Below are 20,360 nucleotides of genomic sequence, written 5' to 3' on the forward strand. Positions count from 1 at the left end.
GGACAATTAGCCCCAAACCCAGTGGGGGCGGTTGAGAGAATCAGACGGTGAAGGTAGATATTTGCTCCTCAAACAGTCTGGCGCACTGAGCAGAGGGCTGAGTGCTGAGACTTTGGGCTGGCTAGGCCCCCCTGCCAGGGCCCTTTCTCTCTTTTCCCTCCCCCCATCACCTCTGGGTCGAAAGCCTCTGTTTGTTCAGACCCAAGAGTGCGTTGTAAAGGCGGGGGGAGAGGGTAGTTTATGGGGGAAATCCCTGCCACCACCATCTGCCAGGGCCTGTCCCTTCTCCCCCTGACACCCCTCTCTCCACCCTCATGCAGCTGTCTATGGGCATAGCGGGTCAGCACACGGAGCCTTGCACCCTCAGATGCAGGGGTCGATGGGGGTGGATGAGATGAAGCAGGAAAGGGGAGCTAAGATCAGGTTACCATAGGCTTCCTTGGGATCCCCTCTCACCCAGGCATGGCTCAGTGGAGCGACCAGCGGTCCCAAGTGCCCTGGGATTAAATGGACTGGCAGGCACTAGGGGACGTGCTGTCCTGTCCTGCTCATGGTGCTGAACCACCGCTGTGGTCTCCCCTGGCCCCAAGGCTCTGCACCAGCCTGAGCAGGTTGGAGGAGCAGAGGAGTACCCGCTGGGTAAAGTAGAAAGCCCATTTCCTTGCTTTGCTTGGAGAGCAAGAGTTCCCAGCCCCAGGATCAAGCTGAACATGCAACACACACCTCCACTTCCTCCCAAACCAAAGCACTTACCAGTGAAATCCATTCTCCCCACTCCGGGTCTAGTCTTCTTGCCCCACAGCCTGCCTACTTCCATCCTGACTTTTGGGAGGCTTTCACAGAATCCAAGGTATGGTATGGACCCAAAGGGTTTTCCACGTTGGCTCCTTCACAAGGGACCTGCCCAAGGCCATGATGGCAACGAAGTTTCTATGCACTGGGGACGATGTTTCGCTACCAGCATCCCACTTTACAAGAACCACTGGTACTGGTGCCTCCACCCGATCAACGATCCAGAAAACCTACGGTGTCCTCTGTGGGAGCAGGAGGGTCATTCATAACGTAGACTCTAAAAGCACCAAATCCTCAGTGGAATGGAGCCTGGTAACACCTAGAGAAGGCAGAAGGCAAACCAGGCTGCACACCTCCTCATAAACGCCCCACCTGCGTCCTAACTCCCTTCAGAGGCTCGTTCCCACCGCCCCCACTGCTCTCAGTATTATGAAGTCCAGGATCCATGATTCCTGGGTAAGAATTCACACCTGGTGTCACCTCCATCAAGGAGCCAATTGGAGAATTGGTGAGGACCCTGTGGAGAGAATTGGTGCTACGTGACGCCAACCCTTCTAAATGCACCCTAATTCTCTCAGATTTAGGAGTCAACTTAGCCAGTGTTTGGGTCTCCGTCTCTATAGACATTAATCTTTTATAATAATACACAGAACCCAGTAGTTGACCCCCAGACCCAGGCATGTGCCTTCTGGCTGGGAAGCTGCGTCTGTGGTTCTGGAGGTAACTTTGGCGCCCAAGGCTGTGTATTTGAAGCCTTGGACACACAGTCTGCAATTCCCCACCTTCTATAATCACCATTCCCTCCAGGAGTACTGGCCCCTGCACGGGTGCGCTCAGAGCCCGGGGCCTTCGTGAGACTGGCTCTGTACCTGATTTAGGTGGCAGGTGGACACAAGGTGGGCTCTGAGGACTTCCCCTGGGAGGACACAGTGGGTCACTGGCTGTGGTTTGCCCTGCCTCAGGGCTGGTGTCAGTCAGCTCCATGCACACCTCCCTCCTCCTCTCTCCTCTGATCATGGCCTGTGACATCACTGGCTGCTCCCAGAAGGCTGCCCTCTGCTCCTGAGCACAGCCTCTCTGTAGCTCTGGACCCCCAGGCAGGACTGACACAGGAACAGAGTGGAGGCTGTTACCAGGACCAGACCACCAGCACCCCTGGAACCTGCAGGGGTCTTGGGAGCCCACGAAGGAGCCGGAGACCCTCCCACTGAAGCTCCCTCCTCATCGCCTCCACACAGGTAGCTCTCCTGCAGGCTCATTGTCTGCTCTGCCTCCCATGCTGTCTCCACGTCTGTGTGGCCAAACCAACTTCTTTCCTCCTGTCTTTGCAGCACCCACCCACCTGCCCCTTCAAGCCCCTATCCTGCTTTCCCATCTTGCGAGCACCACTTCTTTGATCAAACAAGTTAATATGAGTGTTGGGATATGTGGTGTGGCTCCTGGCACTGGAGCTTGTTTGTGAGTTGGGGCGTGATGATTTTAGGTTTGGAAATGATTTAGGTGTACGTACTGAACCTCTGAGCTCTCGTCACCTAGGGGAAGATGCAGGGTTTGGCTGATATTCTGAGCTCCCACCCCCTTATCTTGGCAAAGCCCCTCACGTTCCCAGCTTGGCTCTCCTCTCTCCATTGCTTTGGTGGCAATTACAGGAACATGACGCAGGGATGAGGGCAGAGAAAAGAGCTGGACCAGTTTCTGGTGAGGAACTGGCTTCTAAACCTCCTTGGACTTAACTCTCTGGGTGGTCCTTGGCTTGTGTGAACCCCAGTCTGTACCTCAGTGTTCTTTTTGGAAAAACTTCTGCCTTCCTTCCTGACTTTCTGTAAAGATGAGAGCTTGAAGGGGGATGTGTCTCCACCCAGAGAGGAGTGGGTGAAAGCCAGTTCAGCTACTGAATTTCAAAAGTAGCTCTGGATTCCATACTAGCTGTGAGCTCATTGTTATTTCACAGGTGCCAGGCTCCTCTCCGGGATGCACTGTAATCTCTTGGAAGGCAAACACCTTGTCCCTTTGCTTTTTACCCCCTTCGTCCTGAACAACTGGCAATATGTCCGTGATTAATACCTTATTCAGGAAATAATTGCAGATTAGTTAACTGAACCAAGATGGCGTGGTTATCATAGGAAAGTTCTATGCCTAAGCTATTCTCTGCAGTGAACGCCAGCCCTGCCAGGGTTCCAGGCATGGAAGGAGGAGACTTGCACTCCCGAAAGACACGGTGGTCAGTGACTTGTGTGCTCAGACACTCTCTCGTGCTCACAATGGCTTCTCTGTGGGTCAGCAGACAGCTCTCTCCTGCCTCTGACTCCCTCCCCCCCACATGCCTTCTACGAATGTTACTTGAGTGAGTGAGTGAGTGCTCCCAGAGAGTTGGTCTCTCAAAGTGAAGCTTTCCTGAGCGATCTAGAACTGTCCAGAATTAACAGGAACCAACAATCCCAGCAGGTCAGAAACTGTCAAGAGATGTGTCATTTAGAAGCCAGGATCTCAGGCTCATTTATCTCTACTTCCGATATGTGGGGTCAGAGCCTCAATGCCCGGGACAGAGCTGAGCCCCATGTTTCCCAGCGCTTCCTGGAGAGTTGAAGAAGCAGGAGCAAGACCTTCCCTTAAAGTGCTCTGCAGAAAGCTTTCTGGCTGGTGGTTTGGGGAAGCTAACCTCAGCAGCTACCCAGGAGTGAAGGCAGAGCCTTGAACTTGGTCAGACCAGGGCAACTGGGGTCTTTGGTCACTGGTGCCCTTTTCTGGCTGGACAGAATATCCTAAGTTTTGGGTTTCGACCCTATTGAGCCTGAGCTGAGGAGGCAGGAGCCCAAGTGTGTCACGTGGGGCTGAGAAGGCTGTGGAGGGACAGAGGTGACACTTGTCCGTTTGGAAAAGGGACATGAGCATGTGGAAGCACCATCCTTTTCTACCTCCTGACCCCTTGTAATGGACGTTTGAGAAATGGGAGCCCTCCCACCCTCTCAGGCCCTATGAAGACACCCGGAAAGATCCAGTCCTCTGCTAGTCCTGTGATGTTTTAGTTCATCACAGAAAGATTTAAGAAGATTTGAATTTTCTTAACCAACCTGCTAGCAAATTTTAGAAACCTGACCCTCTATCCCCAAAACACTACATCCCAAGACCATTTTAAGCAAGAGACCAAATACACCCCGATTATTGCAGGCCCAGCCCCACGACCGGACGACCGAGGAGGGAGCTACCAGGAGGAACTGCCCACCCCAGGCTTCTTAGTTCCTGCCCTTCCGAGAGGGGGCTCAGCATGCCACAGGACGGTAAGAGACCTGGGGCCTGGGAGAGTGAGGAAAAACAGGATGGTGTCAGGACGGAGGGAAACTCGCAGGGCTTTGCTTCCATCCACATGGTTGACCAGTGTTCTGGGGAAGCTTCGTCCAGTCACCCTCCCTGCTCTACTCTGCTTACCTTAGATGACAAGGGTCAGTACATGTGCTTGCAGAGCACAGACTCACCCAGGAGACAGCTACCAAAGACACTGGCATGTTTGGGGGACCCTGGGAGCAGAAGGGGAGCAGTCCCTTTGGGGGCAGGACTTTATGGTGGGAGGCCAGGCTGGAGGGGTCTGAGTAAGTCTCTCCCAGGAGGCTCCTTCCTGTCACAGGTGGGCCGGGCAGAGGGGGAATATGCTGTGTGGAGGCCTCCTTCTCATGCGCAGGAATCAACAGTATGAACCAGCTGGGGGGCCTCTTTGTGAATGGCCGGCCCCTGCCCCTGGACACCCGGCAGCAGATTGTGCGGCTGGCAATCAGCGGGATGCGGCCGTGTGACATCTCACGCAGCCTTAAGGTAGTGTGCTGGGACCTTCACCTGGTGACGGGGACAAGAAGCAGGGAGAAGGGACCTTTCTTAAGGCAAGTCTGGGGCTGCTGCAGACTCTGAGGGCCGTGGGGGCTTGGGCTACTTCCTACAAGACCCTCTTGGAGGCTGGGATGGGAAACTCAGGTTGGACTTTCAACTCTGTGACCTGGTCCAGTAGGTCTCACTTTGCCTTGTAGCCTCCTGTGTTCCCAGGGACACTCACCCTCTGCCCACCGTGCCATACCTGTCCCTAATTCTCACCTGACCCAGGTATCTAATGGCTGTGTGAGCAAGATCCTAGGGCGTTACTACCGCACAGGTGTCTTGGAGCCCAAGGGGATTGGGGGAAGCAAGCCACGTCTGGCCACACCTCCTGTGGTAGCTCGAATTGCCCAGCTGAAGGGTGAGTGCCCGGCCCTCTTTGCCTGGGAGATCCAGCGCCAGCTCTGTGCTGAAGGGCTTTGTACCCAGGACAAGACTCCCAGTGTAAGTACCCGCCCCTCCCTGACCAGGGCTGGCAAACAGGTTCTCTGGGGAGAAGATCCCTACTTACTTGGTAATGGGGTCATCTCAGGCCAGGGGCAGGGCTCCCAGCCTCTCTTCTGACATATAAGTTTCTCTCCTGAAAAGTAGTGGTGGTGAGATAGGTGAGAAGAAGAAAGCATGGCGGGGAGAGGGGGCTGCCCTTAGGAGCTATGTGCGGGGCAGGACAGGAGGAGAGAAAGGATACTGGGGAAACATCCTTAGGCTGCAACCCTGGGACTGGGCATCATCTCCCCACTCAACACCCGGACACTCCCAGGTCTCCTCCATCAACCGAGTCCTGAGGGCGCTACAGGAGGACCAGAGACTGCCCTGGGCACAGCTCAGGTCACCAGGTGGGTCTTGGAACCAGACCTCAGCATTTTACAGTTCTCAAAGCCCTTTCTTGTTCTGTCATGGATTGCCTGCATAACAAGACAATAGGATGGCCTGGCAGGCATCTTATTCTGTCCTGGCTGAAGAAAAGGACGCCCAGAGAAGGGACGTGAGGTACCCAAGGTCACCAGCTAGTTGCTGGCAGGTCCTGGAACAGAACCAGGTCACCTAGCCCCGATATTCACACGATCTTCCACAACCCTCTCTGCCTCATGCACAGCTTCCCAGAGTACCCTTTGTGTTCTGTGGGATCACACGGACCTGGGCCAAGCGTGCTGCTGTTTCCCCCCCAAACACCAAGTATGGACCCAACCATGGCGTTGAGTGTCCCTCCCACCGTGTGCTCCTATAACGACCTCCTAGTAACTGAATGTGCCACCAGAGCAGCTCTGCTCTTAGACCCATGCTGTCCCCTGTCCACAACGCCAGGGCCTCAGGGACCCCATCTGACCAGACAACTCATCATCACAAACCACCACAAAGCCATTGTCTCCCTTTGCAGCTGTTTTAGCTCCAGTTCCTCGCAATCCCCACAGTGGCTCTGAGGCTCCCCGGGGTCCCTACCCAGGGACTGGCCACCGGAATCGGACTATCTTCTCCCCAGGCCAAGCTGAGGCGTTGGAGAAAGGTGCTGGGGCCGGGGCCGAGGTGCTCAGGGTGAGGCATGGAGGCAATGGCCCTCAGGCCTGTGGGCAAAGATTGAGAGGTGGAGGCTATGGATGTCCCTGCTTTGGGGAGGAGGGTAGTGTAGGGTTGTAGCGGGTGGCGAGTGGGGCCTGAGGGGGAGACTCATAGCTTGCTCCTCTCCCCCTGCCCTTGCTATGAGCCTCAATCTCTGCAGAGTTCCAGCGTGGGAAGTATCCTGACTCAGTGGCCCGTGGAAAGCTGGCTGCTTCCACCTCTCTGCCCGAGGACACAGTGAGGGTGAGTGAGCTTTGCCACACAGTGTGCGCAAACCACGAGGACAGAGTCTGTGCCAGGAAGGCTTTGGGTTCTGGTGAGGTGAAGAAGGGGGCAAGGTGTGGAAACAAATTTGTTTGGAGCAGAATTAGAGACAAGACCCTCCTTCTGCTGATTTTTCTCTTCTCCTCTCCACTCCATGCCATTGAGTTGAGGAAGGGGCCAGAGAGCAAAGGCCAGAGCAGGAAAGGGAAGATCTCAGGTCTGAGGAAGAGTCTGCACTCTGAGCCCAGCCCAGGACCAAGTGGTGAGAGCAGTAGGTGCCAGGTAGTGGGGGGCACAGCCAGTAACTTTGTTTCTGCCCTTCCTCAGGTCTGGTTTTCCAACCGAAGAGCCAAATGGCGCCGACAAGAGAAGCTGAAGTGGGAAACTCAGCTTCCAGGTGATTTCTCTATCCGTCCGTCCGTCCATCTGTCCATCCATCCATCCACCCCCCCATTAAATATTTAATTGGCACCTCCCATGAGCCATGCCCTGTGTGAAATGCTAGGCACACACAGTCCCTGCTCTTCAGGGATGCACTGTCCTCAGTTTACCATCCCTGGGATTTAACCCTCTTCCCCAGTCTCCCAAGCCTCTCTCTGCCTTGCGGAGGAGGGCAGTGTAGAGTCGTAGCATCCATCTTCTCTTACCCCTTTCCTAGAACCTCTTTGCCTCTCACCACCAAGTCCCCTTTCCATGGACCCCAGTTCTTCCCTCTGAGTGGATCCACCCTCACCTTGTAGGTACTTCCCAAGGTGTGATTGTATCGAGTGCTTCCTCAGGGACCGTGTCTGCACAGGTATCCAGGAATCCAGGAAGAGAGAGGGGAGTTTGTGAAGGGGGATGACTGAGGGCTCACTGCTTCTCCCATTCCCAGGGAAAGCCTGAGCTACATTTCACAGCTCTCCCGGGCCCCCACAGGGCACACTTCCAGAACGTGCCACCCTCATAGTCTACTATGTGAATGGCACCCTCTGGAGCTGTACAGATACAGCCAGGGGGTGGGCGCGCGGCATGGGCAGCCCTGGGGTCCCAGTCCTGCTAAACGGGAAGCATTACTGGCATCTCAGGGTATCCTCTTGCTTTTCCTGGCAGTCCCCTACCAGTGTGCCCACTGCAGCCCTGCCTGCCCTGGAATCTTTGGGTGCTTCCCGCTATCAGCTGTGTTGGGGGACAGCACCCGACAGGTGTCTAAGTGACACCCCACCCCAAGCCTGTCTCAAGCCCTGCTTGGGTAAGAATCAGGCTAGGCCTCACTCTTGCAGGTGTGGGGAGGGCTAGCTGATTCCTTAATCCACAGGAGGGCATGGGTCTCCAGTCAAGGTCACCAAAGGAAACTTGATACAGCCTTCCTTCTTCCTTACATGGCCCACGAAGTTGGGGAGACTAGTACCCCTTGAGTCTATAGTACCACTGACAGCCATAGCAGGAAAAGGGTTTGGGGTTGGGATTTGAGCGTATCCATTCAGGGTAGAGAACTGATGTCCGTGTGTCTCCCCAGTGACTTTGGGGGCGGGGTGGCAGCACCAAGCCCACGCTCACCCTCTCTGTCCCCGCAGGCTACCTGCCCCCCACAGCCGAGCTCCCTGGACTCAGTTCTGCTCTGCCATCCTTGCCCTTCCTGTCACTGCCCCCGCCGCCAGTCTTGGTGCCCCTCCGTCCTTGCTCTGGCCTGGCTCCCCACTACTGACAGGCCTGCGATGAGAGAGGAAGGCCGGAGTGGACAGGAGGCGGAGTGGGCAGGCTCTCACACTGGCCTCCTTCCTCTGCCCTCATCTGTGGGCCTTGCCCGGCCCTGCCCTGCTGCCCCTCCTGCTCATCGCCTGATTTGAGGGGCTGGAGAAGCTGTGCCCACACATTCTCACCGTGGCCTTACAAGGCCTCCACTTGGCACTAATAAAAACATTTTAAAATTAGTAGTAGTTCCTGCTGTCCATCATGTTTACCCCACGAGCACTCATACTCCCACCTTTACCTTATATCTAACAGTTATACACAGTTTGCCCTTCTATCTTGTCTGTCTATCTATCTATCTATCTATCTATCTATCTATCTATCTATCTATCTATCTATCTAATCTATGTATCCATCTGGTCTATTTATCTATGTATGTATGTATCTATCATCTACCTAAATGTATTTATGTGTCTATGTAACTATGCACGTATGTAATTATGTATCTATGTATGTATGTGTATATGTATCTATCTCAGTGTTTGGGTGCTCATACGCGCACACTCCCCCCCCGCCATAGTGTATCATAGCACGTCACCCATGTCCTCCAGCAGGTGTCTCTGAAAAATAAGAAACTTTTCTTACATTACTACATCTAAAATCTACAAGCATTCCTTAATTTAAAAAAGTAGACATTAATTTCTTAATTGCATATGTATTTTTTGCCTAGTAGCAGAAAGGAAATGCCATTTTCCATATTCTGCTTGTCCCTTTATACATGCTCCTGGGCCATGTTTGCTTGCTGCTTCTTGGCAGTAAGTTCCAAATCTATTCAATTTTGTCCCCTGCAGAGAAATCTCTAGGCTTATCCCTAGAAACCTTGGGATATAGGGGAAGATGATTATGGGGAAAGGGAGTGAAGGAAGGAGTATTTGAAATGGGGGTTGGGCTGAGCCTGCCAAATTCTTTCCCTTTTGAAGATCAGGGGTGGAATGATGATGGTGCAAAATAGTAGTGGGGAGGGGCATGTTTTTCACTCCCACCTGGGACAGGTACTGGTTCGGAAATTGTCCTATAAGAAGTTTGTTGATCATCAAACACTCTAGAACTATGCTGTGCAATAAGTAGCTACCAACCACATGTGGCTGTTTGAATGTAATTCAAAGTAAATGAGTAATTCATCTCCTCACTCACACTAGCCATATATCAAATGCCCAACAGTTACATGTGGCCTGTGGCTACTGCATTGGACGGTAAACATTTCCATCAGCACAGGAACTCCTATGGGACAGAGCAGCTCTAGAAACTCTAAGGAGAAGAGAGCACACCCTGCCCCGACCTGCCCTCTCTACCCTCAGGCTGGAGGCCCTGCTGGACAGACTGCCCAGGGAAACGGGTGAGACCGTGCGGGCTGACAATCTGTACAGCACAGTCCAAGAAGAAACCATTCACTTCAGTGATAGGACTGACATCAGCCATGGAAGGAGCTGTCAGCTGAGCCCTCACGGCTGAACACAGTCAACTGGCGGTCAGACAGGCATTGTGGGGGCGTGAGAGACAAAGCACATGCGTGTACGTGCGTGTGTGTTTCCCCATGTCATGCACGTCCACACATCTCAGCATGTACATTATTTATGGAATGCTGAGGAAGAGGTCCCGCATCAAATGAACTCCAAGGTCCTCTCTCTCTGAAAAATGTATTCTACTCCATCTGTGACCTGTTCTTGATCTTCTCTAGGAAAGGAGGTGCCCTGGTCTCTAGTGTTCTCGACGTTCACTTATTGGATTAAAATATTTACAAAATTCTTTTATAGCTCTTGAGGAGAAACACACGTACAAAACCTTGAGGTCATTTTCCTCTATTCAAATGGAATCTCTCTCACCTCCTGGTTTCAGCTTTTCTTCTCAACGGCCTTAAACACCAGCCACTCATTATAACACAGGCACAATTTTCCCAAAGTGGGGTTGAGGCATCAGTGTTGGTATCTTTCAGCAGGAGTGCAGATGCTGCTTTAAATAATAATGAGTCAGAAATGAGAAAATGATTCCCTTTTCAACTCCTTCTCAATTCCGATTGTATCAAAGAGAAAGTCTTCATTTTGGTCCTGGTCTTCAAACCTCTGTAACAATTGTTAATGTGTTTTAACAGAGGGAAGGGGAGCCTGGGGCTCTGAGCCTTGGGCAGGGAAGGGAAAATCTAACTAGAATTGGTAACATCACTTTGTTTTCATTGTATTTATTTTTTATGGCCACTTCCTGGCAAGGGATTCTGGTCTTTCGTTTTATGGTAGCATTTTTTATTTAAAATACTCTTTTCTAGGTTTTAAGCCAGCCCTGTCCATTGTTCTTGTGCATTTAGGTTAACACGCCTTTGAAATACCCCTTGAAGAGAGCACATAATATCGTTAACTATTCTGTAAATCAACCCCTGCCTTGCTTTCTCTAATCTTCCTTACATTCCCTCCTTCATTTCAAACTCATAAAAGAAGCTGCAAAACTGTTTTTCTCTAGAGCATTTGAGATCTTTTTGCTCCCCAGCATATGTTGTCAAGTTTGGCTCAAATAAACTGATAAAAAAATTTTAAAAATCCTTTTTAAATAAATGTACTTAAGAATCTATGTCAATAAAAACATTAATAGGGCAGATGGCAAATCGATAAATATCAAAGTTAGGAACACAGTACAAGACTGACAGTCACTTTGGAAGCTCTGTTTTGATGGAAAGAGTAGTGGACTTTAGCGTCCTTTCTGAAGAATTGAGTGAGACGTCCCAGTCCTTTTTGGCAAATCCCTCCAGCTCCCTATGAAAGCTGGGCAATGATGGGGAAAGTGCCTGTTGTGCCCCACGGACTGGATCGAAGGTAATAATAAGGTAGGATGATTGGTAAACTTCATGGGGTGTTGGGATGGTGGTGAGGGGGTAGGCTATACAGGCATATTGGGTTATTACCATTACCCAGTGCCCGTAGGATTAATAATCCCTCCTTCTTTCTAAACCAAAAGGACATTTAGTCATACCTGGATTCTGAATCCTTTGGGGTAAGGCTGACTCTTCATGGGATCACTGGGAAAAGTCTAGTGGTTCTGGTGGGGACGGAGAGGATCAATGGAAGAACTGATTACCGTTTGGTCTCCCCTCTTCTGGCTAGAACTTGGAGCAGCCTGGGACCTCAGTCTCACCGCCCCCGCCCCCATCCAGACCCCTACTATGTACTGAGTCAGATGCACACCAGGGTTTTGGGGGTGGCCTTTTGTGATGTATTATTGCTCGAAACAGGTGTTTTGCAAAACTGGGTAGGAAAAGTTGTGTAACATAATTCTTCTCATGGATCTTGACTCTGGAGTTCCTGTTCCATTCAGTGTAGTAGTTTCTCTTGGAGGTATTGGATTTCCGTAGTTGGCATCCCATTGGTCTGGGGAGGGAAGGGGAAACAGAAACCTTCAGTCAGTCATTTGCTGGTCTCTGGCTTTTAGGAAAAAACTTGGTAAGACCCTGGGGGAAGAGAGAGAATAAAGTGATTTGTTCTATTCTTAATGAGGTGAGTGATCATATAGACATATGAAGTTAATTTATAGGAAAAGGCAGCAGAAATTATTTTTAAAAGTCAAATTAATGGTACAAAAATATTATCAGAGTTTGTAGGGAGAATGCAGTCAACAGGTAAAATTTACTAAGAATTCAAAGTGGGTTGGGAAAGACCTCTGATAGAGTGACAATGTACTGGTGCCAGCCTGTTTACTAAGCATTTTGTAATCATTATCTCATGTGACAATAATCCTATAAGGTAAATACTATATTCCCATTTTATCCATGAGAAACAGACTTTGAGAGGTTCATTTGCCCAAGGTCAAACAAGTTTAACTGAATCTAATTAGAACCCAGTTCTGTGTCCAGAAATGAGCTCTTAACCACTACAATACACTGTCTAGAATTAGGGTTTCCAGGTGGGAATTCCTGCCCGTTCTCAGGAATTTTTTTCACTTTTTCTTCCCCGAATCCCGAGATATAAACTGTTTTTTGTTCTCCATGATGAATCGTTTCCACAAAGTGGCGGCTGATACTACCAACCTCCTGGGTTCATGGAGCTGATTTTCCTCATTTCCCGACCAACTTTTCTTGGGATTCAGGAACAGAAAAGCGAAAAAAATTTCTGAGAACGGGTGGGAATTCCCGCCTGGAAACCCTAACTAGAATGTCAGGCTTAGAAGGAGCGTGAGAAGTCCTTCATGAAATAGATCAGAAAACGGGCCCAGTGGGATTTCATTTTATTTTCTCCCAGTTTGGCCATAGTAAAGGGTTTGTGTAGAAAATTAGTAGAAAATGGAGGAGAGGAGTGAACACATATTGGGGGTCTATAACTAGGTTCACGCTGTCATTTAACCTTCACACAACCTTATGAGGTAGATATCATTCCCATTTTCAGATAAGGAAACCAAGGCCTATAAATGTTAACACAATTTCTCTAAGGCTACAGAGCTAGTAAGGACCAAACCTTACTAGCTCTTGGGACCACAGGTCTATATGATATCAAAACCAAACTCTTTCTGCAACAATCTCATGACTTTTCAAGTCAGGAAAGGGAGGTAGATTGTGAAGGGGCAGGTCTAAGAGCGCTGAGGTGTCTGCCCGAGAGCTGTGAACAGGGAATGACGGCATGGAGGCAGCATTTGAGGAAAGCCAACTTAGTACGGAGAACGGATGAGGTAGGGCTGGCTCCTGGGACCGGGAGCGCTGCTGGGGTCCATCATTGCAGAGCAGACTTTTGATGAAAAGCCTGGAAGCACTGGTGGTGACGGTGATTTAGGAGCAAGCATTCCGTTGGCGGTATTAATGAAGTTGCCAAGAATGTTTGTGAAGGGAACGAAAGGGAGGAAGGAGAGATGGTGCTGGGGTCTTGAGCCTGAGTGTCTGAGAGGATGGCAATGCCCTAGACGGCCACGGGGACAGCAGGAAGTTACCTTTGAAGGGGAGGATGAGGAGGCTGATTTTGAAGGGATGGCAGGATGAAGTCAACTGTCAATCAGGAAGGAAATGAGGTTAGAGTCCAGGAGAAGGTTAAGGCTACAGATAAATATCTGGGAGCCATCAGCACCCCAGGGATTGAGGGGGTAAGGATAGAGGTTCATAGGGTAGCAACATGTCTTCAAAGTCACTCTTCCTGAAGAATGAGGCACAAGTCTGCATCTTAATGAAGAGAGACAGATACTTAGATACACCTCCTCCTGTCCCCTGCAGGCTTGCTTGTGTCAGTGTGGCATAACAGTGAGAAATCTAGACCTGACTGCTCCTCTCTCTAGCATGCCTAGGGTTAGAGGCCCTGAGAGGAAAGGCATAGATGTGGAATAAATGTCTGGAGCTGATCAGGTTGTGGGACAGAAGTCAGCCCAGGGTACGTCCTGGTCTTACTCTCACATGCCTCCCACCCACCTCCCTTCTCCTCTTGCCCCTCAGCTCCTGCTCCCCCACGCCAGGCCCTTAGCCACTGCACCTTACCTAAAATTCCCAAATACACTCCTTGGTAATGTCCTCGCTGTCTGCCAACAGGGTGCCGCTTCGGTCGGATCGCATGTAGAAGCCATTGGGTGCTAGCACTGTAAGCAGGTTGCTCCCCTGAAGCTCGATGCAGAAGTTGAGGGCGAACTTTCCCCAAGGGCGGAAGGTGCCAAAGGATGTGATTGACCAGAAGGCTCCACCCTGTACTGGGGAGGGAAGAGCTCGGGTCCGTGGAGTACTCGGAAGGGGTGTCCTCCAGCGGCGCAGCTCTGAGGAGGCTCCCGGGAGACATGCCACCCCCCGGCTGCCTTAGCCTGCCCATGTTGGCAGATTCCCTCCATGGAAATGCAGGAGGGCTGGTTTCTGCTCCGCCAACCCACTCTGGGGGCCGTGAAGCGTGAAAACAAACAGAAACTCTGCTTTTCCTTTTCTCATGAACAAACCCTGAGTGTCAGGCCCTGATGTCTGAGCCGGGGCTGAGGCACCGCTCGACGTGAACTGAGGGGTGAGGGTGATTACTCACCCCGGAAGTGATAGATGCCCTGGCGGCAGGGCAGCAGGTGGATGCACTCGGGCTGATCCATGTTGCACTGCATGAGGTCGTGTTCCGATGAGCTGCCCACATACCCGTACCGACCTCGCAACACGAGGAAGGGGCGGTTGGCTAACAGAATCCCAAATTCCTCATTTGGGCCTGAAAAACATGGAAGGAGTTATCTGGGTGGGTTGCCTCTAGATGCTTCTGCAGATGGAAGCAGGTAGGGAGGCACTAATTGCAGACGGGTGTTGTCACTATTTTAACATTCAGTGAGCACCTACTGTGTGCCAGGTCTCATGCTAGGTACTCGTGGAATGTTGGTGAATGCACTTAGAAATTTTAACATTCTTCCTTCCTTTGAGATGTATGAATCTATTTAACCTTCATGATATTCCTGTGAGGCAGGCAGGTGGGACATCACCTCCATAGATAATGGAGACAATGAAACCAGGCTCAAGGAGGTGTTCTGCCCAAGTGATGACAAAAATTCAGTGACTCCCCAAGTCTACAGACCCAAACCTTCTGACCCCAACTCCAGTGCTCGGTCTAGCATAGCCCAGCTCCCCCTGAAAGCATCTTAGACTTGGAATAAGCTGGCTGGCGGGCTGCTTGGCTCACCTGGAACAGTGGCATTGGCCATTAGCAGGCTGTTTGGTGCAATGCCCAAGAAGCGCCCGCTGGGAGACTGCAGGATGATCCTGCCGCAGTTCCAGTGCACCCGGAAGACGGTGTCAGGCTCCAGCGGGTGCCCATCAGCCATCACTGTCCTATGGCGCCTCTGGAGAAGATGTTGGGAAAAGCAAAGGGAAGCAAGGAATGAAAATCTCACCTTTCTCCCCATCATTTTTATTCCTAGACCCTCTTTCCCACATATCACCAGTAGCCTTTTTCACTCTCCCAGGGTATGCTCACGCTTTCAGATCCTTTTTGGAAAACATGGTGTGGCCTCAGTTCTTCCACTTCCCCAGTCTGTACTGTATCCCAGAGCCCAATATAAAAAAGGAACCTGGATACCCCATATGCAGAGAAATAAAACAGCCCAGATGCCAAAATTTCAAAATGAATCATAGACATAAAAGTGAAAGCTAAACTATAAAACATCTAGAAGAAAACATAGGAGAAATTCTTTGCAACTTTGGGACAGGTAATAATTTCTTGGGATAAGAAAGCACTAACTATTTGCAAAATGGAAAAATTGAATTTCATAAAAAAATTGGACTTCATTAAAACCTGTTGCTGAAAATACACTATTGAGCAAATGAGAAAGCAAGCCACAGACTGGGAAGGAACATTTACAAAACATATATTAGGCAAAGGACTTGACCTGAGAACATATAAAGAACTATTATGACTTAATAATAAGACAAACAACCCAATAACAAATGGGCAAAAAATGTGAACACACATCTCACAGGGAAAATATATAAATGGCCAACAAGCACGTGAAAAGATGCTCATACATTATTAATTACAAGGGAAATGCAAAATAAAGCCACAATAAAATGCCACTACACATTCATCAGAGTGGCTAAAATTATTATAAAAAGACAGGCAATTCCAAGGGCTGATGAGGGTGTGGAGCTATTAGAACTCTCATACGTGACTGACGAGAACGTAAAGTGGTGTAGTCATTTTAGAAATCTGCTTGACATTTTCTTAAAAAGTAAACACACGTTTATCCTATGACCCAGTAGTTGCAATCCTAGGTGTTTGCCCAAGATAATTGAAAACATAGGACCACAAAAACACTCGTACATGAACGTTCATAGCAACTTTATTCATAATAGCGCAAACTGGTAACAACAACTCAAGTGTTTCTCAACAAGTGAATGGATAAACAAATTACGTTTGTGTTTGTGAATAATATGATGAAATACTGCTCAGCAAGGAAGAGGAATGAACTGCTGATACATGAAACATCATAGATGAATTCAAACACATAATACTGAGTGAACTAAGCATACATACTGTAATATTGTATGATTCTATTTATATGAAATTCTGGAGTAGGGAAATGGAATCCACAGTGACAAACTACCTGTCAGTGGTAGTGGGGAGGGCAAAGGGAGAAGGGAACTGACTGGAAAGTGGCAAGAGGGAATTTCTGTGGTGATGGAAATATTCTCTAACTTGTGAAATGGTTGTGGCATGGTTGCACGGGCATATACATTTGTCAAAACTTACTGAACTGTACACTTAAAATGGATGCATTTTATTGTATGTAAATTATGTCTCCATAAAGTTGAATTTTTAAAAAAGAGGCCCCATTGGATGAAAATAGGCCCACTGGGCGAAAACGAATGTTTGACAAGAGTTCACTTAACAATCTGGTCATCTGACTTGAAGAAGAGAAAGAGTGTCTAGAGAGGGAGAATTCAGGGCTTAAGGGTTGTCTTGCTCAGAAAGCCAAGACCTTACCTGGGCTAGGTAGCAGCCATTGGTTGAACGAAGCTGCAAGGTGTGGCTCTCCTTGTCACTTTCAAACTGGAACAGTGACATTGGGGTTAAGTGCTCAAAGGCAGCATGCACCTCAACATCTGCAGAGGGAGAACAAGAACGTGTCATAAGAAGCCTGAGTCTCGTCTCACCCTGTCTCAGCCCCTCCTCCAGGCTTTATGCTGGGGTTCCCTCTGCTTTCCCTCCTCAGCCCTCATTACCTTCTGCTGGAGAAAACCCAGACCATTTCCCCCTAAAGCCCATGCCCCTGCTTTATCGCCCTTTCCCATGGCACAGAGAAGCTCTTGGGACCCCAAGATCTTCCTGAAAAGCAGCTTCAAAGATCCTCACTGGTCCCTCTTTTTCATCAGCCAGCTCTCCCCCACTCCGTGGCTGCGTTGGACTCTGCACTTGCCGTAGATGAGGGAGAGGAACTTCCGAGACTTGGACCTGAGGCTGACCCAGGTCGGACAGCGCTGTAGGATGAACCACTCCTCGCCCCTGTGGGGACTGGAGCCCAGGCCGAGGAGCAGGCGTGAGCCCTGTGCATACAGCATGCCTCCTTCTCCATCACTGAGGGCCACGAGACCTCCAGGCCGCACTTGCATGTGAAAAGCTGTCTGTGTTGAGGGTTGGGAGACCAGCCGGTCTAAGTGGGACAAGAAGAAGTGGGTAGAGGTCTCCAGGTGGTAGCATCCATTTTCGAAATGCAACAGGAAGCCACATTCCTCCAGGCAGGGAACTGGTGCGTCCACCCAGACTCGACACGTGGTGGGGTCAGCCCTGGCATAGCACTGGTTGAAGGGACTGTAGAGGATCACGTGGGCATGCAGGGCTGGCCGGGGGGTCCACATGTGGTAAGCTGAGAGGACCCGGGAGTTGCAGAACACATCCTCACCATCAGACTCCAGGTAACGACCGCTGATTATGCACTGGAGGGTCCACTTGCCATTTCGGTGGAAACGGAGTAGGAAGCATCCATGGTGGCTGGTCCTCGGGCGGCCATAGCACAGACTGCCATCTGCCTCACACAGAAGGTAGAGGCCCTGCAAGCTCCTTAGTCGTACCACAGCCTGTGTGTCATGCTCATTGCTCACCAGGATCTCCCAGGTCTGGAGGCATTGGGAGGGAGGAGAGGGAAATCAGTGCTTCCAAGTGACTAGACCAAGCAGTCCTACGACCATCACCCCAGCACTTTCACTGAGACCAACCGACTTCCCGTCCACGTCAGTCTCCTTGCTGATGGCTCCTCTACTCTCTCACGCAACAGTCATCAAAAGATCTCAGGGTACCTCGAGCACTGGAACCACAGGGATTCTCAGGGTCCCAACAGAAGTTCTAGATGCCCACCTCCTCCAGCTAACAGAAGGTGAACCCCCCTCTCTCTCTTCCTTGACAACTTCCTTTAATACCTAATTTCCCAAGAAATGTTTTGGTTTAAGTCTTACTTCTCTCTTCCTCACTGTTGCCCCTGGATAGCACACTCAGCCAACACTTCCACCCCCAAAGGCCACCTCCCCAACATGACAGGAGAAAAGCAAGACCTCTTATAAGCAGGCCTGGGCTCCAAGGATGAGGTTGGGAGCCCAGACAGTTGAAATGCAATTGTTTGCTTCAGCTGTGATCAGCCGTTATAGAAGACCTTGTTACTGCCTTACTAGTATGTAGTACCATTCCGGATGTGCCGACATCCTTTCCTAAGATAAGAACCGACTCTCCTTAGGGCTTCTAGAGTACCCCATTCTCAAACTATAACCTGGACAGAGACATAGGCCTTGCGATAACGCCACTGCTCCAACTTCCCCTGGATGCCCGCAATTCCGCCTTCTAGCCTGGGCTCTCCACCTCTCCTCTTTGTGACGACAGAAGCACTCTGTGCTGGAGTGGAGGGTAGGTGGCAGCCAGAGCAAGCCCAAATAGCAAGGCCAGGGCTGGGGCTTCACCTCCTGGGAGAGGTTTAGAGAGGGGGAGATGGAGCAATGGAGACCATGAGCCAGAGCCTGGCGTAGAAGGGTCTTGTCCTGGCAATGGCAGAGGTTAGAAAAGACATTAGGTAGAGAGTGCACCCCCCACTCCCACCATACACACAGCTTAGTTAGCCCGGGAAACATGGTCCCAGTACAGGTGTGCTTTGTTACCTGTCTCCGGCCCAAACCCTTGGCATCTGCAGTGACGGTGCTTTTATACGGCTCGTAAGTGAGGTAGGCTCCTGCCCAGCTAATGAGCCCGACCCTTAGGTCCTCCGGCTTGGGGTGCCGCGGTGTCCACTCCACCTCATCCATGGGGCCGGCAGCACTGCTGATGACTCCGTCCGGCCCAGCCTTCCCCCCCGCGGTGAGGTTCCACAGGCCATAGGGACTGGAATCAGGCCCAAGTACCCACCAGGCCCAAGATGTTCCCAGGGGGACTTTCCAGGTAGAGACTGGCCTAGGGCCCAGCACCTCTGTGACCCGGAGGGCATTGTGACTGTGAGGGGTGCCTCTCACCCCGTGGGGAAAGGGCACTGGGCCAGCAGCATCAATCCATGGCCCAGAGGAAGTGGGTCCAGGTCTCCTGTATGAGCCTCCCCACCCCACCCCAGGCACCCAGGTGGGCTGACCTGACTGAGCATCAGAGGTTTAGCCGGTGCCAGTGACCACCTGTGACTTCAGGCAAGTCCCTCCCCTTCTCCACCTCTGTTTCTCCTTTCAATCACAGGATAGAAATCAACCCCTTTTCTCCCAGGAAGTGGGTGTTGCCTGGCTCTCTTGGGGCTCAAGTGTTTTTGGAGTTCATGATATCCAAGAAAAAGCTATTGATCTTTATGGCCCTTGGGAGGATAAAGCCACAGTCTCAGAAGGTACTTTTCAGGGCGGGTGAGGAAACCCTGGCTGGATAACCAGCAAGGATCAAATTTCCCATATTAATCAAGAAGGACTGGCTCAGTGGCAGCGTGGAATATGGTCCAGGTGGGGCGAGTCCTGTGCACCCTTGTCCTAACCCCCAGCGGCACCCCTGCTGCAGTCAGAGCTGCCTCTCAGGATACCAGCCCAGGCCGGTCTGTTGGCCATTAGCCTCCAGACTCACTTCCTACAAAGCTCATGGAGAAAACCAGCCCACGACCTGGAGAAACTGACATGAAAAAAGGGAGAAAGGCAAAAAGAAATAATGGTGTTGATGGTGGGTTTCAAGCTTTGCAGGGATGCAAAGGGAATGGGCGGTGAACCACGCTCGGAGAATTGCCCACAGACTGGTTCCTATTCCCTGTGGCAGGATCTTCCCAGGTAGGAAGTCCCAGTGATGCCCAATGAGGGACTGTAATCCCCGGTTTTATAAAACAAGCCTAAGCGACAGAATCACCTGGGTGATTTTAAAGATGCATATTCTTGGGCCTCAGACCAGTCCCGATGAATTTTTTCTCAAGTGTGCCTCAGGAACCGTATTTTGAATGAATATTCTCTCGCCCCCAAATTTTAATGTGCATCGTAATCACTAAGGACCACGGCTACTTAGGAGGTAAATAAGAATGGGGGTTAAGTAGTTTACAGAAGCATGAAGGTAGATCCTGTTACCCTCAGCAAAGGCCCCTTGAAATTGGGGAAGGAATGGGATTCCCTACACTGGAACCCCTGTGATACTTCCAGCCTCAAGGATCAGGAGGGAGAAGCTAAGCTAGACGAAGGCAGCAGTGTGTGTGTATCCTTGGGGAGCGGGGGGTTGGCCCTGCAGCCTCAGCTGCTTTGAGCCTCCCCCATATTGTCTCTTTGC

General features: G+C 50.7%; 2 protein-coding genes across 2 annotated transcripts; one reads left to right on the top strand and one right to left on the bottom strand.

Moving 5' to 3' along the window:
* Positions 1-4,476: 4,476 nt before the first annotated feature.
* On the top strand, positions 4,477-8,175 carry PAX4 (paired box 4). Its single transcript, XM_088800408.1, is given in 10 exon segments — positions 4,477-4,599; positions 4,882-5,097; positions 5,414-5,489; positions 6,032-6,157; positions 6,371-6,453; positions 6,802-6,871; positions 7,215-7,270; positions 7,567-7,709; positions 8,036-8,102; positions 8,104-8,175. Coding segments are annotated over 10 exon segments (1,029 nt in total). The 5' UTR covers positions 4,477-4,479.
* Positions 8,176-11,500: 3,325 nt separating this feature from the next.
* Positions 11,501-20,304, bottom strand: FSCN3 (fascin actin-bundling protein 3). The gene is made up of 8 exons (XM_019757135.3): positions 18,752-20,304; positions 17,029-17,725; positions 16,596-16,714; positions 14,796-14,955; positions 14,163-14,333; positions 13,640-13,845; positions 13,105-13,159; positions 11,501-11,558 (listed from the first exon to the last, which is right to left on the bottom strand). Exons 1-6 carry the CDS (start codon positions 18,893-18,895, stop codon positions 13,640-13,642), a joined length of 1,497 nt encoding a protein of 498 aa, XP_019612694.3. The 5' UTR covers positions 18,896-20,304; the 3' UTR covers positions 11,501-11,558; positions 13,105-13,159.
* Between the last annotated feature and the right edge of the window lie 56 nt (positions 20,305-20,360).

Source organism: Rhinolophus sinicus, chromosome 8 (assembly GCF_057876585.1).
Source record: "Rhinolophus sinicus isolate RSI-liver-muscle chromosome 8, RSI-T2T, whole genome shotgun sequence".
Classification (NCBI taxonomy): domain Eukaryota; kingdom Metazoa; phylum Chordata; class Mammalia; order Chiroptera; family Rhinolophidae; genus Rhinolophus; species Rhinolophus sinicus.

Excerpts from the sequence above, each read along its gene's own strand:
- FSCN3 (XM_019757135.3), bottom strand. The coding sequence starts at position 18,895 with ATGGATGAGGTGGAGTGGACACCGCGGCACCCCAAGCCGGAGGACCTA. Across the intron at positions 16,715-17,028 it reads GTTCCTCTCCCTCATCTACG|ATGTTGAGGTGCATGCTGCC; the intron begins GCAAGTGCAGAG and ends CTCCCTCTGCAG. Across the intron at positions 14,334-14,795 it reads GGCCAATGCCACTGTTCCAG|GCCCAAATGAGGAATTTGGG; the intron begins GTGAGCCAAGCA and ends CATGTTTTTCAG.